Below are 16,413 nucleotides of genomic sequence, written 5' to 3'. Positions count from 1 at the left end.
TCATGAAGTGTTACAGCACATTCACTTTCCATTTCCCGATATGGGAGAGAAGTGTGAAATTTTGGGGATTTTTTTTTTGTTTGCTTGTTTGTTTAATATATAAATAATATCGCCGGCGTTGTGCGGAATCATCACACTTCTCAAAACCCCAAGTTTCAATTGGGTTTGTTCCATGATCAAAAATAGCAAGACATTTCCAACACTCGATTAATTTTTTTCTTTTACCTATCCATAAACAAGGCACACGCACGGACACACACGTACGGACGTGATTTCCCAGATTTTGACAAATGAAGATTCGTATCAACGCCACGATGTATATGTAATGTTCTATATATACTGTATATGTACATATATTGTGTTGGCATTAATAATTATGTATTATAAACGCATGCGGAACCGTTGACTCATATCGACAGTATTAAAAATAAAACCATTTGGATCGCGTCGTCGCACGTACGAGGACTACAGAAAAGCAGTGTAAAGGTATGTTGAATTTTTGCAGAAACACTGGTGTAATCTGCGCATGTGCAGATATCCGCCCGACATTTGGAAACGTACGCTTCCTTCCTGAAACAAAACAAAATCTTGAATTGTAATTATGACCAATATTTGATAGTTTCATAACAAAGATCTGCTTTTGTTCAACAGTATAGGTTCATTCTAATTGTGTTTGTAGTGTTACTTTTTGTCGTAGCATTTAATTTGGTAAATATTTTATTTTTCAAGGCGTAGCGGAAGTTCTCTTTGTTTGGGAAGAGCTTAACGCCGCTTTGCCGTAGTGGCCGAGTCTTCTGGAAAAAAATCATTTTCCCATTTGACGCTTTGCCTCCCACGACCATCTTCAAATGACATTGACAATTCGGGAAGTTTCCTGATTCGCCAGGAAAGAGTAAGGTACGTTTTTATTCCAATAAGTCAAGCTTTTTACGTTGACAATGTCGAATGCTATTGGCAGCCAACCCCGGCTATTAGCCCAACGCTTTGTGTTTTTTTTTCCACAAATGACAAGCGTGTGTGTTTTTTTTTCACCTCTTCTCGCGTCGTTTTTCTTTTACCCACATTCTTTTAAAGCATGTTAGCTTCGGTGGTACTTGAAGCCGCTTAGTGGGAACCAACTGTCGCGATAAGTCTCCGCCGTATAACGTTGAACGTTTTGTTTTTAAAGTATGCCGTCATCATAACGTCACTTTTCGCCCCCCAGTAGTCATGCTGTCCCTCCCCCCTCCGGGAGTGACGCCTCAGGCTCCTGCGCTCCCATTGGCTGACAAGGATGTCTATGCAGCCACGGAAACGCGTACGTGTGCGCAAACCCACATTTGCAACAGCATTTGCGAGACTGTAACAAGGAACAAAACAGCTCCTGCCTTAAAGACCTAATTACTTCGATTGATTGTTTTGTGGTGTCAGCAACTCATAAAAAAATAAATAAAATAACACAATGCCTTTAAATAATTTTGTTATTATTAATACTGAACGATATTCATATATGTGAAGATACTGATGGAGTTTTTGAGGGGTCTTGTATCGTTGAATGTCATTTCAATGGCGAAAATAGATTTGCTAAATGAACCGTTCGTTTTGCAGCCGCTCCTCAGGGCGTTCATCATCATCATCATCACCATCACCCTCAGCAGCAGCAGCAGCATCCTAGTCCTCAGCTCAGCTGTCCTTGCGCGTCGCTGTTGCCCCGCCTCCTGGCTGCTCACAGGATGGAGGTGCGGCGTCTCCTGCGAGGCGCCCTGGTGTCGTTGGGCCGGCGAGTGGACGCCCTGGAGCGAACGGCTGGCACAGGCGTTGGAAGGAGGAGGAGCCGCAAGAGGAACACGAGTCACGTCACGCCGCAAGCAGACCACAAAAAAGGTAACACGGCAATGTCACGCCCCCCAAACAAAGCCAACTTTGCAAAAACGCTTTCAAGGGGGGGGTCAAAAATCACTCGGCTAATGTGGTTGCACAAGTGTACACACCCTCCTAAACTGAGGGAGTGGTTTCAGAATGAAGCGGTTTGCCTTCAACACACGCTTCAATGGGAGGCAACATCTTTCAAGGCCTTCAGATTGACCCCAGATTAAGTTTAGATGTTCTAGTCGGCTTTTCCTGACCGACAAAATTGTCAGACTTCTGGTAGGAAGCAAAAAAAAAATAATGTCAGCAATCTGTGATGATTTTGGGTTCCTTTTTGGAACAGTCCAGAACTCCCTCTGCTTTCCTGCACCTTTCTGTGATTAAGCTGTTTTTCTAGTAGGCTGTTTTTGACAAAATTATAGTCACGTTTGGTATGTAAAGAGCTTACATGGCATCGCAGGGATAAAAAAAAACACCTGAACCAAACAAAAACGTGTCCTGATTTTGTGTGTGTTTGTGTGCGTGTTTTCTTCTTCTTTAGATTTGGATGCTTTCCCCAGCCTGGTTTCCTCTTCCTGTAGCCTCCATGTCGCTAGCTCTTCCCATCCATGGCCATCGTCAGTTCTAGACAGCTCGCCTCTTTGGCACAGCTCCGGCCAATCAGAGCACAAGAATGGACTGGAGGGGAGGGGCATCAAGAGGAGGAAAAGGAGCAACAGAGGAGGAGGAGAAGAAGAGAAAAGAGAAGACGGCGGAGGTGGCGACAAAGAGGACGTTGAGCGCGCGAGGTTCGTCGGCCGCATGGCCATCCGCCTAACGGGAGGCGAAGCTTCTGACCACGCGCCCCTCACACTCTTCAAATTTGACCCCAGAAGACAGGACGACGGCGGCCAATCGGTGAAGGCCGTCAGTCTTGCTGTTGGGCGGAATGGTTACAGGTGGGAATGGCAACTTGATTGTTTCCCTTATTCACGTCTATCAAGGCCTGGAGTGGTTAGACAAAGAACAAACCGCGCCGTTGCAAAACTTGAGAAAATCTCTCTAATTCACTTCAATGAAAAGTTAAAAAAGAAATCTTTTTTTTTTTTTGGTCCTCATAGCTCCTCCGCCCAGGATGCTTTTGACTTTCTGCGAGCCGTGAGCAACCAATGGCATGCCTCGTCCGTCTCCCACTGCCAATGGCGCTTTTCCGACTTCACGCCTCCTCTGTCGTCCCGCTTCAGCCGCGGTTCTCGGCTAGATGTCAACCCCATGCTGCGTCTGTCCATGGTGGCCGTGGCGACTCTTGCGGCTTCCGGGGTCTGGACTCGCTGGAATCCCTGGCGGGCACTGAGGGACTTGACGGCCACGCCCAGTCTCACCATCGATCACTGGTTGGTTGCTTGTTGCCGCTTCGTTAGCGCAAGCGCCACTGACGTGCTCACTCACGGACTCGTTTGTTTTTGTCGGCAGTTACATCCAAGCAGCTGATCTCAGGTCAGTTCAAGCATCTTCTTTCGACCTGTCAATCATTTGCAACCGTTCATCGGCTCATGCCATGTGGTGTGATTTGCAGGCATACAAGGGCAAGGAAAAGATCCAATCACTGTCCTCGGAAGCCCCTCCTAGCCCCGCCTCTTCCTGCGTGCTCCGACAACGTAGCCTCACCTCAGGTCACGATCACCCAAACATCAGCTGGCTCCAAGGAGGTGCGTGTGTGTGTGTGTTTCTATTAATGTACATTCAATTTTTGTTTTTTTAAAAACATTTAGTTTGTATTTTATTTCGTCAATTAAAATGACTTTTTTTCATTAGTTTTGATTAACGTTAATAACCTTGGTGAGTGTTTGGAATTGGGTGTCTCAATAAGTGAGGCTGTTGGGGAGAAGTGAGAGAGAGTGGATCGCGTGAGAGGATGTGCGAGCGGCATTGACGAGCCCCACCTTGCGTCTTTAGAAAGCCAAGCGCGTGTCGCAGATCCGAATCCGCCGAGCTCCGCCGCGAGAGACGCCTCTCACACCCATGGGGCTGCCCAAGGTCAAAAGGTGAGCGGCGAGATCGCCGCGAGAAAGGGCGACGATGACGACGCAAAGGTCAAACGAGCGTTTTGTGTGCTTTGAGGTTGAAGAAGAAGGAGTTCAGCGTGGAGGAGATTTACACCAACAAGAACTATAAAAGTCCCAGCAACAACAGGTAAACCGGGACCGCCAGCATCGCATCGGGGACTCCAATTGCCAGCATGTTTTGCTCCACAGGAGTCTGGAAACCATCTTTGAAGAGCCTCAGGAGAAGGATGGAGCCTTGCTTCTGATTGGCCAGCAAAGGCGGCGCAGACTCCTCCTCTTCCCGGACTTCACTCAGCCCAGGAAGAGGAAGAGACCCCAAGGTAGCGCGCCCACAAATCCACAATGCTCACAAATTCAATGCAACTCAACTCAAATTATTATGATTTTTTTTTAATCAATCCACACGCATCATGTGTTCCGTAAACTGACAAACACTTGCGTTGTCTTTGTCAGTGAACATTCGGTGGCATACATTTTGTTTGCAGGTGTTGGACTTCCTGTCGCGGCGGCGCCAAGGAAACGCACAGTCCGCCGTCAGTACCGCACAGGGCCCGGCGACAACGAACCGTCGGACTTGGATGTGATGCTGGTGGAGAGGCTGAGCGCGCTGGAAGACTTCCTGACTCGTCAGGGTTTGGATGTGTGACATCCCTTCCTGCTGACCGATGTAGTTAAAAACAGATTGAAACATGTATATTTTTGGAATGAATACATTTTGTTCGAGTGGTCTGAAATTTGCTGTTGATCTCAAGTATGTCCATCAGATTCAGAAAAAAATGTCAGGGCACATTCAGACAAACAATTGGACTCGGCAACAGTCAATTTTCATTTTGACAAACAATGGACTGTAATTGTCACTCGTCGACACTGCAGTCGAACCCTGCATTCACGGGGATGGATTAAACCTTAAAATATTTCCCAACTCAACAATATTGTTTCATTCATTTTTTTTGTTTTCCACGACAAATGGAGGGTGTGGGAAAAAAAATGAAAACGCGGGGATTGGCTTAACTGCATTCAGTTGGCGTTGTTCCTCATCTAAACAGCAGGTAGCGCTGTTTTACCAATTGTTATCTGAAATGGCGTCGAGGAAGAAATTGAGCGAGCCAATAGAAACGCAGTCTGGCATGACGTCATTTCTACGCTTGAAGTCCTCCCAGATACAAACAAAAAAGACAAGTCCAAACAAAATTCCTACATCAAAGTCTCCAGATGACCGTGAGCACTTTGATTCTCCATGACCGCGCGCGTGAGTGCCAAACCGCCTCCTTTCAACACGCGAGTTAGCAGATAAACTTTCCGTAAACCCGTTTAAAATGTTCCCCGTCCCTTCATGACTGCATTCCGATGTTAGCCGAATGAACCAGCAGCCGAAACTCCGACCACAGACGTGCACTGTGGGTCGTTACAACTGTCTTTAAATCCTTTGGACATTTCCGAACGACTTCTGCTCATGCTAACCGACGTCACGCCGACGGCGTCACCAACCACGAGATCAGCGCGAGATCCGCAAACGCGCGCGCACAATCTGATGTTGAGCGTCAACTTGTGACCGCCTCTTGTGACTGTCAAGTGTTCGTGCGTGCACGCGCGCGTGTGTGTTTCTGCTCGCTGTTGTGCAAAATAATCTGCAATAAATCTATATCGGAGGCCACAGACGTGGTTACCCGAGAACCACATGACTCAATGGCAGGCCTCTTCAAATAAAAGTTCACCAGTGATCTGACGTTGTGGTTTCCTAGAATTGTTGGAGTGATCATTGGAAAAAGTAAACTGGCTGTTTCGCACATTTATTTTTATCTGTTCCCTATTTATTGTGAGAAATGATTGACGTGGGCTCTTCACATAAATACATATTAAATATTATAAATGCTATATAATAATATAGTTAATGAATCTCACTTGGAGGCTCCAAAAAGCTGGGAAACCCCTGTGTTAGCGTGTTTCTTAAATTTGTGCGTGTGTATATGTGTGTTGTAGGTGTGTGTGTTGTACTTTGCTAAGAGCGCCGAGCTCAGTGGCGTGCGGGAGGAGCTTTTACAAGTGGACACGCCAATCAACAGCCAGGACCTTTGGACTCGGTTGCTAGGGCAACACCCCAGGTCGGACTGTTACACGGTTTCCATGGGCTGCCGGCGCAAGACGTAATACGTGTGTGTGTGTGTGTGTGCGCACAGGTTGCGGGTGTTGGAGGGTCACGTGGTTTTGGCGGTGCGCCATCAGTACGTGGCCATCGACGACCAGGAGGCGCTGACTCTGCGAGACGGAGACGAGGTCGCCGTGGTGCCGCCGCTGAGCGGAGGATGAGCAGCCAGTCGCCAACCGTGAGCTTTCGTCGTCCTAACGATCCATTTGTGACGTCAAAACACGCGGAACCATCAAGTCAAGCATTTGTAACAATAACATCATCATCACCGTTTTAACATAATCACAAACAGAAGAAGTGCCGTAACCACGGTCGTAATCAGAAGCATAAAAATAATCTTCTCTCTCCTCATCTTCTCTGGCTAGTTGGGGGAGTCGGGGAAGGGGCGGGACATCTTCAAGCTGAGCCACCATCAGCTGTCTGTTGAAGACGTGGCGGCGGCTGTCGGCAGCGCTTCCTGCGGCGCCATTTCTCTCTTTATAGGTACTTGTGACATCACTTCCTGTTTGCCAACGGCCATGCTGAGTTTTGTCCTTGCCGCAGGTACGACGCGCGAGGACCAGTCGGAGAACGGGAAGGTGATCGGTTTGGAGTATGAGGCGTACGAGCCCATGGTCCAGTCGGAGTTGGCCAAGCTGTGCCACCGCCTGCGGGCGCGCTGGCCCGACCTCGCGCACATCTGCGTGCACCACCGCCTCGGGTCGCGCACGTCACCCTCGTCACGCTCATCGCGCTAGCCGCTCCCCTTTTAACCCTCGTTCCACCCTTAGGTGGGTGCGGGTTGGCGAAGCCAGCGTGGTAGCTGCCGTCTCGTCTCCTCATCGCCACGAGGGCCAGCGGGCCCTCGCTTGCCTGTTGGACGGCCTGAAGGCCAACGTGCCTGTGTGGAAGAAGGTCAGGAAGGATTTCCCGCTCCTGTCTCAACAACCCCCCCACCCCCCTCAAATCCCTCCCGGCTCTCCGCCGTCGTGTTTTCTCTGCAGGAAGTGTACGAGGACCGCAAAGCCAGCTGGAAAGAGAATGCCGAATGTACCTGGGCCAGTTGCCATGGAAACCATGACACTCAAACAATGATTGGTCAATAAAGAACACAATCCTGTCATTCTGTGCAACTGTTCTCTTTTCTACATGGACCCTGGCATTGATTGGCGACCATTCGTTTTGTCCACATATACTCTGACTTTAATTGCCGACCAGTCAATTGTTATTATATAGGCTCTGGCATTAGCCAGTAATCAGTCCGCTCTATGTCTGTGCAATGTTGATTGTGTTGTTTGTTTATATTCCTTCTGACATTGACTGACAAGCAGTCCTTTATACACCTATATGCTTTAGGACATTAATTGGCAACCAGACCTGACTTGCAACTATTGTTTATCTATTCTCACATTGTTTGGCAACCACTCCCTTGATGTTCTGCAATGGTCGCTAACCAGTGTAGTAATTGGTCAATTTGTCGACATCATCATGATCAGCGGCGAAAAAGTAAATCAAGCTTCGGAAGAATGGAAAAGTCGACCTGGGACGTCGATCGGCTTTCTTCGGCTTCTTCGTCGCACTCCGGATTTTTGTGCGTGTACGTGTGCGTATGCGCGTGTAAATAGAAAGGCGAGGCAGCATGATGTGATGCCCCTCACACGGATTGACGATGACGCTGACTGACCGGAAGCGGGTTTGTCAATTCCCTTCCCGCCCCCTCTGGTCAGCTGACCGTCGGCCGGTCTGCTGACTGTCAAGCGGCTTCGGCTCGTCCGTCGAGGCCGCGGTGAGACTGAGAGCTGCCCGCCTTCTGGAGCTCCTCAACGGATTCGCCGTCATCGTCGTTCTTCTCCGGGATATCGGATCTCCAGGGTTCCTGGTTGGTGTCGAGGGGATTTCTAAACTGGATCAGTCGGCTGGACCTTTGGCCGCCGCCACCTGAGCTCGGCGCACCTTGCCCCGGGCGTGAACGCCCTCCTCCTGCCCCCGGCGGCGGCGGCCGGCCCGCCGTCCATTCGTCCGGCGAGGCTCCCTCCCCGCCGGCCGCGGAGCACCATGGCCCTGGTGGAGGTCGTTATGCAAGGCCTGGCCGTGTTCGGCTTGTTGCTCTTCGTCGTGCTGTGGCTCATGCACTTCATGTCCATCATTTACGTGTGAGTTAGCCCATTAGCTTAGCTTAGCTTAGCTTAGCTTAGCCTAGCCTGAATTGGCTCGGCAACGCTAACTGGCAAGGATCCTGATACTACTGGGCTGTGTGGAAGTGCTCAGCCCTTCTGTTCTAACTAAACTAACCTTAAAGATTTTGGATAAAATAGACAGTTTAAAAAAATGTAGTGTCATTACGTCAATATTTGCGTGTGGGCGTACGATAGCTCGCCAGGTTAGCTCTGATCGACCTTTTTCTTCTTTCTAGTATGATTTGGGTAGCATTAATAAGTATATACAAAAAAAGTTAAGTATAAAGTAGGCTGCAACTGCGTTAAGGGGAGAACATCCAAATTAGAACACCAAAATAGGAGGCAGATTCATTAGTGTGGAGAAATGAATTAATTTCGACTACGGTGTACGTCAGAGGGGGGGTGGTCAAAAACTGTAACTAAACTAATGTAGCATGAGATATTTATCAGTAATTTTTTTTTCCACGAGAGTCCCGACTTTTTCTCCGGGTACTCCGGTTTCCTCCCACATTCCAAAAAACATGCATGGCAGGCTGATTGAACGCTCTAAATCAGGGGTCCCCAAACTTTTTCCTGTGAGGGCCACATAACTTTTCCATTTTCTGATGGGGGGGCCGGTGTCAGTTTGTAACAGAAAAAGTATGACGATCGTAGGGGAGCTTAAAAAATATTGTTTTCCAGAAAGCCACACATAATCAAATAACCCTTTCCAGGTTCTTTACAAAAAAAGTCAGGAGACAAATAATAACACTATTAATGAAATAAATAATTACTAAATAACCCTCTCTGAGTTCTTCACAGAAAAAACAGGAAATAAATAATAACTAAATAACTCTCTCTGGGTTCTTCATAGAACAAAAAGCCATGGAACATTAAGTTTCTGTTGTGCCATGCACAATTTAACAGATAAAAGTTCAGCTCAGTTGTCAGAGCAGAATCTCTCTTACACATATGAGCAGTCTCTTAAAGTTCTTGTGTTCGTTATAATCCTTTTGTAGGTTCCAGTAGGCTTGTAGACAACGCTGTTTGCAGTTAGGGGGGTTTGGGGGCGTTTTTAACACAGTGGCGGGTAATTTTGACCCGAGGACAACAGGACGGTTAGAGGGCCGGGCCAAATATGCTGACGGACCGCATCCGGCCCGCCGGCTGTAGTTTGGGGACCCCTGCTCTAAATTGTCCCTCGGTGTGAATGTGAGCATGGATGGTTGTTCGTCTCTGAATTTAAGAAATTAAAACATAATTCTATTAAAAAAAAGAAAGAAAACTATCGTCACACCTGGTCTTTGAATATACAATTTAATATACATTTGACTGAATAATTGAGTACCGGTACTTGGGTATAGTAAAAGTATACATTTTGACTTGGTCCCAGAGAAAATAAGAACATGATTTTCGGATGATGTCATGTTAATGTTGGCAACAGTTGCGCCACTTCCTAGCTCTCAAATATGATTGGTTTCACGTCCGCATTTCGAAGCTTGCCAAACTAACTCTTTGCAATCACACTTTGCTTTTGGACGTCTTGTGGAAAAAGTCACATAAAATAGTTGTTGAAAAATGTCCATGATTATTTTTTTTCCATTAATCCTCTTGAAGAAGTGCTGATGCATTCATTCAATTCTCATTGTGACAGAAACACAACAGATATGGGTAAGACACTTAAATTAAAGTAAAAATAAGTAGGACAATATAGTTGTTGATAAATGAAGAGGCAGCAGCATTTGGACCCCCCCCCCAAAAAAAACCGCATTCATTGAAAAGCATAAAATTCGCTTAAACTTTTTTTTTTTTTTTTTTTAATATTTTTAGTTTTTCTGGTTTACTTTTCAAATATTTAAAAAAAATGAAGTTTGGTTTGAGTGCAGTTGTATTTTTCAGATTATATATTTTGCAAGAATTAACAAGTTTGTTTTATTTTGTCACAAATGGTGCAAAAATTCAACAACAAATCGACAAATAAATATTAAAAATAAATATTTTGATCATTGGATTGGATTAAACTTTGTCAAATGCACTAAATTTCATCGATTACCGGTCATCATTTCGAGAGTTTATTTAGCTTAAAATTGCCTAATTTTCAGCACATAACAGTATTTTATATTTGACCACATGTCCTCTAAATGACCTCTGACCCCATCGGTAGGCGCCTGCATCTGCACAAGAAGAGGTCGGAGGTCAAGCAGCCGGCGGGCGTGTCCCTGCTCAAGCCGCTCAAGGGCGTCGATCCCAACCTCATTTCCAACCTGGAGACCTTCTTCACCATGGACTACCCCAAGGTAGCCGACCTTTAACCCCTCTGAACCCCATGTGCATAAGTGTAACCTTGCGTGTGTGCATGTAGTACGAGGTGCTGATGTGCGTTCAGGACCAGGACGACCCGGCCGTTGACGTTTGTAAGAAACTGCTGGGCAAATATCCCAACGTGGACGCTCGCCTCTTCATCGGTAACTACTTGCACCTTCATCGCTCACCCTCTCACCCGCGCACGTTTTCACTCTCACACATCACACAAACGCACTCAGGCCCACTTTCTCTTTGACTCTGTTTGGCTTGTGTGTGTTGAGCGGCTGCGGCCCTTCTAGGCTTTGCTGTTGTACCAAAATGTATCTTTCAATTAGACGCGAGCTAAGCCATCCCACATGACTTTACTCAAGTCTGAATTTCAGGCGTTAGTCACTGAAAAGCAAAAACCAAAGAGAAAATGTAGACCAGGCATGTCCAAAGTCCGGCCCGCGGGCCAAATCCGGCCCGCGGTCGAATTTCATCCGGCCCTCGGCCCCTGTCATAAAATCAGTGCCGTCTGGCCCGCAGGTTAGGCGCAATGGAACACGTGTTGCATTGACTGGTGAGTGATGTTTCATAGAGTACTGCTTCCCTCTAGTGGCTAAATGAGTAATAGCATTCACTAAATGAGTAATAGCATTTAGAGACTAGAGGGCATCACTCAAGAGTTAACAAGACATCACTCCGTGTTTATATTGACTGATATGTCATATTTCAAATGATCCTTGCAGTTGTGGATATGTGTATTGCTTGTTCATTTCCCTGTTGTTCGAGTCAAAGGTTTTGTGACTATTGAAAAGTCATGGTGATACATTTCATGTTTCAAATCAATCAATTTGCACTCAGGAGACTTCTGTTTAAGAAAAAGTCAAGTGAATAAGCAGTTGCACGTGATATACCTGTTTCAAATGAACCAAAAGAAATTCTTAAGATTGTTGAAATTAAAATAAAAATGGAAATGTGAAACAGACTGGCTTACTAAAATTTGTTGAACAATATTGTTGTTCAATGTAAAGAATGTCAGCCAAGGTCGGCCCCCCGACATTTTGCCACATAAAATCTGGCCCCCTTGGCAAAAAGTTTGGACACCCCTGATGTAGACCCTACTCTGCGTCTCTGGCAGGGGGCAAGAAGGTGGGCATCAACCCCAAGATCAACAACCTGATGCCAGGCTACGAGGGTGCCAAGTATGGCCTGGTGTGGATCTGCGACAGCGGCATCCGAGGTCACCACCCGCCATCTTGACTGACTATCTGAGTCCCCCATGCTAACGCTAATGATAACTGTGTGTTTGTGTTTGTGCGCTACAGTGAAAGCAGACACGCTGACTGATCTGACCAATCAGATGACTGAGAAAGTGGGTCTGGTGCACGGTCTGCCGTACGTCGCCGACCGACAGGGATTTGCCGCCACGCTGGAGCAGGTGAGGCTGACTAGCACCGGGCTAACTAGCATGAAGCTAATGGCACATATGAGGCTTACTAGCTCCAGGCTAACAGTGCAGCTGAGTTTTATGCTGTGTTGCAAGAAGGATGATTTAAACCAATTGGATTGTACCAGTTGCAAACATATACGACAAAGATGGCCAATTCCGTCCATCCAATTATCTGAAGCGCTTCATCGTTATGGGGGTCGCAGCTGTCTTCGGGAAGTAGCCGGGGTACACCCTGAGCTGGTTGCCAACCAATCGCAGATAAACAACCATTTGCGCTCATAATCACACCTGGGGACAATTTAGAGTGGTCCATTAATTTGCGATGCGTGTTTTTGGAATGTGGGAGGAACCCGGAGTACCCGGAGAAAACCCAATCAGGCACGAGGAGTTATTGCAAGCTCCACACAGGAAGGCCGGAGTCTAGTCTAACTAGCATGAGGGTAACTGAGCAGCTGAAGCTGACTGACTGAGGCCAACTAGCAATAAGCTAACAATCGTGTGGCTAAGTAGCGCAAGGCTAATTAGTATGAGGATAACAGACCAGGTGAGCTGCCTTAGCGCTATGCTAACAAATGCCAGGCTCATGATTATGCAGCTGATTAGCATGAGCTTCACGGAGCGGCCGAAACTAACCGGCGGAAGCCTAACGGAACGAAAATCTGCCGGCAGGTCTACTTCGGGACGTCCCACCCTCGGTCGTACATTTCAGCCAACGTGATGGGCATCAAGTGCGTGACAGGCATGTCGTGTCTGATGCGCAAAGACGTCCTGGACCAGGCTGGCGGCCTGGTGGCCTTTGCGCAATACATCGCCGAAGATTACTTCATGGCCAAGGCCATCGCAGACAGGTAGCTCTTGCGCAGACCGCTGGGCGTGTCTGTGTGGGCGGGGCCCGATGAAGCTCACTGATTGGTCTTCCATAGAGGCTGGAAGTTCTCCATGGCGACGCAGGTGGCCTTGCAGAATTCAGGCTCCTACTCCATCGGCCAATTCCAGTCACGCTTGATCAGGTGAACACCACGCCAGCTCCTCCACGCCAACTTGGGCTAACGTGATGATGATGATGATGATGCTGATGATGAAGAGGTGTGTAACTCGCTCCCTTCTTTGCCGGAAGGTGGACCAAGCTGCGCATCAACATGCTTCCCGGCACTGTGTTGGAGCCCGTCTCCGAGTGCTTCCTGGCTAGCCTCATCATTGGTTGGGCCGCGCATTACGTATTCAGGTCAGCAGCCAATCGCCAGGCGACGCCTTCTCTTTGTCTCCTGTCTGTTGCCACGCTCGCTGCACTTCTTCAGTGACAAAAAAGCTGAGCTGGCTACAAGTACTTCAGTACGTGAAGTTAAAAAAAATAAAAAAAACAGACTTTGCAAAGTACAAAAGTCAACTTCAATGTTTACTGTTAATTGTTTTTAAAGTATTCAAAATGACACATTCAATTTTGTTCAAGATATGACGTTTTTCTGTTATGACTGAAATGCTTCAGTAAGATTGGAGAAAAAAATCAACTTTGTACTTTTTGCGGTCATTACTGAATTACTAATCTTCCACTTAAGTGTTTAAAAAAAAAAAAAGTACATAACAAAATGGCCGTTTACGTTACCCGCCACCGGTCACTCTTGGTTGAATTTAAGGTAATGTTCAAATTTGGAGCCAATGCTAGCAGGGCTAACATCAGTTTGTTTGTACTCTGACCTTACAGAAAAGGAGCTGCTCATTTTCAGACAGCTAGTTTCTCTCTTGCACTACATTCTGATTTAATTTTCCAAAATTCTGTTGCTTATTTTCTTTCCGTCTTTGCTAATGTACTCGTGGAGAACGTTCATTTGGGGGGCGGGGGAAAGTGATTTCCAAATCATGCCGAGCTAGCATCGGCTTGACTTTTATGCCGTTGCGTAGTTTTGTTATTATGTGAACGGAATAACCGAAAATGAAAAATTAGCTCATGATAACAAATACACCTGACTTGAAAGCGTTTGTCTTTTTTCCCGTCACGTTGTCATTCGTGCAGGCTGCTAAAAAAAAAAAAAAAAAAAAACAAGCTCCTGGAAAACATATCCTTCTTCGCGCTTATGTTGGAGTGAGCATACGACGGCAAGCCCTTGTTCCTTTATCGCTATCTGATTATGATCACTTAGCAATAAAACAAGGCAAGATGTGGTGGGGGAGGGTGCGCCGCTTTGCATGACGAGGCAGATGACAGCCGCAAACCTGCTGTGACAACCGAAGGACGAGACCGTACGTGCACGTGCACGTATGTGCTTTCAAATATTAACACTGCATGCGTGTGTGTGTGCGCGTGTAGGTGGGACATGATGGTGTTCTTCATGTGTCATTGTCTGGCGTGGTTCATCGCTGACTATGTTCAACTCACCGGAGTTCAGGTACTAAACTTCCACCAAGATAATTTATTGCTTGTGAAGAACTGAAAATGGTTATTTGTTGAATTTGGACGTCAGTCTGACTGACTGAAATCAACACATGGCGACAGTTGACGTCGCCGCTCTTTTTTTTAATCGACGCTAAATTCTTGCGTTCATTCGACTTGTGTTTTATCAAGCTTATACGTGTCCGTATTTTGATGGGCAGGGCGGGCCGCCGAGCTTCTCCAAGCTTGACTTTGCGGTGGCGTGGTTCATCCGCGAGTCCATGGCGGTGCAGATCTTCCTTTCGGCGCTTTGGGATCCCACCATCAGCTGGCGGACCGGCCGGTACCGGCTCCGATGCGGCGGCACTGCTGAGGAGATCCTGGACGTTTAGCCGGCGTCCTAGAGACTCGTGTGTATTTTTTTATGACTATTTATGTTCATTTTGGTGCTAACGTTAATGAAGAAGCAGCGGGATGACAACGGAGCCCTGGGCCACTCCCGGTTTCCGTGGAAACACGCTCGCGTTAAGGTGATGCGAGACGACGCCACCAAAGCGTTTCAATCAGGAGGTGGCGCTATCGCCTATCTTTTTTTTTTTGAGGGTGGGGGTCCCTCCGTCACTGAACTATTCCGACGACGGCGACATCAAACAGTGTTATGAGCGTGCACGTGACAAAATGTCTGTTCCTTGTGACCGCCACAGTGTTATGTCATATCATTTCATGTCAACTAACAAGTGCGTGCGTGTCAGCCAGCAAGACTGAGAGTTTTCCGCAACACCGGGTGCGTTGAGAAATACTCTCTGAGCGCACACTGCTTCACTCGACCATTCGTAAACACAGAGCATTGTTCAAATCTGCTGTTTGGTTATTCACACCAAAAAAGGAGTGCCTCGGGTGGTGTTTAGCTCAGCAGGTAGTGCACATGCCCAGATGCCCCCCCCCCCCAAAAAACAGCACAGACCACCAAGGTTTGGTTGTGTTTTTATGCACCTGGAAGAGCAAAAACGAAATAGCCAGATTCGAACACCTGACCCTTCAGTCAAGATCTACCCGCTCTACTAGCTGAGCCAAAGCAAGTCCAACATGCTGTTGTTGCCGGGCTGGTAATTGGTGACAGTAGCAAGACTAGCACCAAAACATCATGGTGGTCTATGCTGGGGGGGTGGGGGGGTTGTGTTTTTTTTAAAGCAGGGTGTTGAGGCAGTAGTCCTTGTTGCAGTTGAGCCCGTTTCGGATCATGGCTGGTTTCTTGCTTGTCAATCCCCCCGTCCCACTTTCTGGCTCTTCTTCGAGTTGTCCTGTCCAGTAAAGACAAAAAGCCCCAAAACACAGCTTGTTCACCCAGCACATTGAGCCACGCTGACAGAAACAGTCCAAGCACAAGCTGCAGATTGCTTTAGAACAGGGGTGTCCAAACTACTGCTGCGAGGCCATTTGAAGCCCGCTATCCATTTTTCAGTGGCCCACAGCATACACTAAAAATGATATTTCACACGATCCATAAGGCTAGTTTAAATAAATAGTTTCAAGATGGTAAGCCTGAGATGGGTGTCGAAATAAACGGGTATTATCACCACTAATAAAGTGGTTCATATACAGTGGGGCTTTTCTAGATATGCAAAGATACAAATAAAAGTTTGTTCAGGTTTTTTTTTTCACTGAAATGACCTCACAAAATGTGGTGAGGAAAGATTCAAGTTTCAAATCAAAAAACTTTTTAAACTGAAAAATGCGAGGCAATCAAATAAACGTGAAAATGATATAGAATTGCTTGCATGATGGACTTTCGCCACCATAATAAATTAAAGCGGCCTTTGGATCCTTCTATGTTTGTTTGTGGCCCTCAAACGAGAACGTTTGGACACCCCTGCTTTAGAACACAAGCTGCGTCCGCACACACTCACGCACATACTTTCGGAGTGCTGTTAGAGCAGCACAGTGAATTTCACAACGCACTCAACCTAACTAGTGTTGGCTCTTAGCATAGAAATAGCAATTAGCATTGCCCGCAAGCTTCGATGATGACATCGCTCGTGATGTCGGATGAACCTGCGAGGATGTCGTCCAATCAGACGTTTCATGTTTCAGCTCATCGACCAATCAGACTGCAACATTTTGTTCACACAATA

General features: G+C 46.9%; 3 protein-coding genes across 6 annotated transcripts; all 3 read left to right on the top strand.

Moving 5' to 3' along the window:
- Positions 1–588: 588 nt before the first annotated feature.
- Positions 589–4,627, top strand: wu:fi75a02 (uncharacterized). 4 transcript variants are annotated; one of them, XM_052050694.1, is made up of 12 exons: positions 589–897; positions 1,205–1,297; positions 1,588–1,863; positions 2,390–2,636; positions 2,721–2,786; positions 2,949–3,221; positions 3,301–3,324; positions 3,404–3,536; positions 3,784–3,872; positions 3,949–4,020; positions 4,083–4,213; positions 4,379–4,627. In XM_052050694.1, the coding sequence occupies exons 2-12, from the start codon at positions 1,210–1,212 to the stop codon at positions 4,537–4,539; spliced, it is 1,560 nt and encodes a 519-aa protein (XP_051906654.1). In that variant the 5' UTR covers positions 589–897; positions 1,205–1,209; the 3' UTR covers positions 4,540–4,627. The 4 variants fall into 4 exon arrangements, with proteins under 4 accessions (XP_051906654.1, XP_051906653.1, XP_051906651.1 ...); XM_052050693.1 differs by having other exon boundaries at positions 590–892; positions 2,390–2,786; XM_052050691.1 differs by having other exon boundaries at positions 590–897; positions 1,208–1,297; positions 2,390–2,786.
- A 1,246-nt stretch (positions 4,628–5,873) lies between these two features.
- LOC127591101 (molybdopterin synthase catalytic subunit) lies at positions 5,874–7,141 on the top strand. The gene is made up of 6 exons (XM_052050937.1): positions 5,874–5,995; positions 6,071–6,217; positions 6,405–6,522; positions 6,583–6,739; positions 6,810–6,933; positions 7,023–7,141. Exons 2-6 carry the CDS (start codon positions 6,197–6,199, stop codon positions 7,122–7,124), a joined length of 522 nt encoding a protein of 173 aa, XP_051906897.1. The 5' UTR covers positions 5,874–5,995; positions 6,071–6,196; the 3' UTR covers positions 7,125–7,141.
- Positions 7,142–7,625: 484 nt separating this feature from the next.
- ugcg (UDP-glucose ceramide glucosyltransferase) lies at positions 7,626–15,221 on the top strand. Its single transcript, XM_052050795.1, has 10 exons — positions 7,626–8,171; positions 10,339–10,471; positions 10,537–10,639; positions 11,602–11,703; positions 11,789–11,901; positions 12,583–12,761; positions 12,837–12,923; positions 13,031–13,138; positions 14,219–14,297; positions 14,503–15,221. Exons 1-10 carry the CDS (start codon positions 8,074–8,076, stop codon positions 14,671–14,673), a joined length of 1,173 nt encoding a protein of 390 aa, XP_051906755.1. The 5' UTR covers positions 7,626–8,073; the 3' UTR covers positions 14,674–15,221.
- The last annotated feature ends 1,192 nt before the right edge of the window (positions 15,222–16,413 follow it).

The sequence above is a fragment of the Hippocampus zosterae genome, chromosome 18, assembly GCF_025434085.1.
Source record: "Hippocampus zosterae strain Florida chromosome 18, ASM2543408v3, whole genome shotgun sequence".
Lineage (NCBI taxonomy): Eukaryota > Metazoa > Chordata > Actinopteri > Syngnathiformes > Syngnathidae > Hippocampus > Hippocampus zosterae.
This window is presented reverse-complemented; position numbering and strand designations above follow the sequence as displayed.

What these genes read in the sequence shown, in the direction of transcription:
- LOC127591101 (XM_052050937.1), top strand. Translation starts at nt 6,197, where the DNA reads ATGAGCAGCCAGTCGCCAACC. An exon ending in CGCCATTTCTCTCTTTATAG is followed by an intron (nt 6,523 to 6,582) that starts GTACTTGTGACA and finishes TCCTTGCCGCAG; the next exon opens with GTACGACGCGCGAGGACCAG. An exon ending in TGCGTGCACCACCGCCTCGG is followed by an intron (nt 6,740 to 6,809) that starts GTCGCGCACGTC and finishes TTCCACCCTTAG; the next exon opens with GTGGGTGCGGGTTGGCGAAG.
- ugcg (XM_052050795.1), top strand. Translation starts at nt 8,074, where the DNA reads ATGGCCCTGGTGGAGGTCGTTATGCAAGGCCTGGCCGTGTTCGGCTTG. An exon ending in TCACCATGGACTACCCCAAG is followed by an intron (nt 10,472 to 10,536) that starts GTAGCCGACCTT and finishes GTGTGCATGTAG; the next exon opens with TACGAGGTGCTGATGTGCGT. An exon ending in CTGCGACAGCGGCATCCGAG is followed by an intron (nt 11,704 to 11,788) that starts GTCACCACCCGC and finishes TGTGCGCTACAG; the next exon opens with TGAAAGCAGACACGCTGACT.
- wu:fi75a02 (XM_052050693.1), top strand. Translation starts at nt 1,210, where the DNA reads ATGCTGTCCCTCCCCCCTCCGGGAGTGACGCCTCAGGCTCCTGCGCTC. An exon ending in GTTGGGCGGAATGGTTACAG is followed by an intron (nt 2,787 to 2,948) that starts GTGGGAATGGCA and finishes TGGTCCTCATAG; the next exon opens with CTCCTCCGCCCAGGATGCTT. An exon ending in AGTCTCACCATCGATCACTG is followed by an intron (nt 3,222 to 3,300) that starts GTTGGTTGCTTG and finishes TTTTGTCGGCAG; the next exon opens with TTACATCCAAGCAGCTGATC.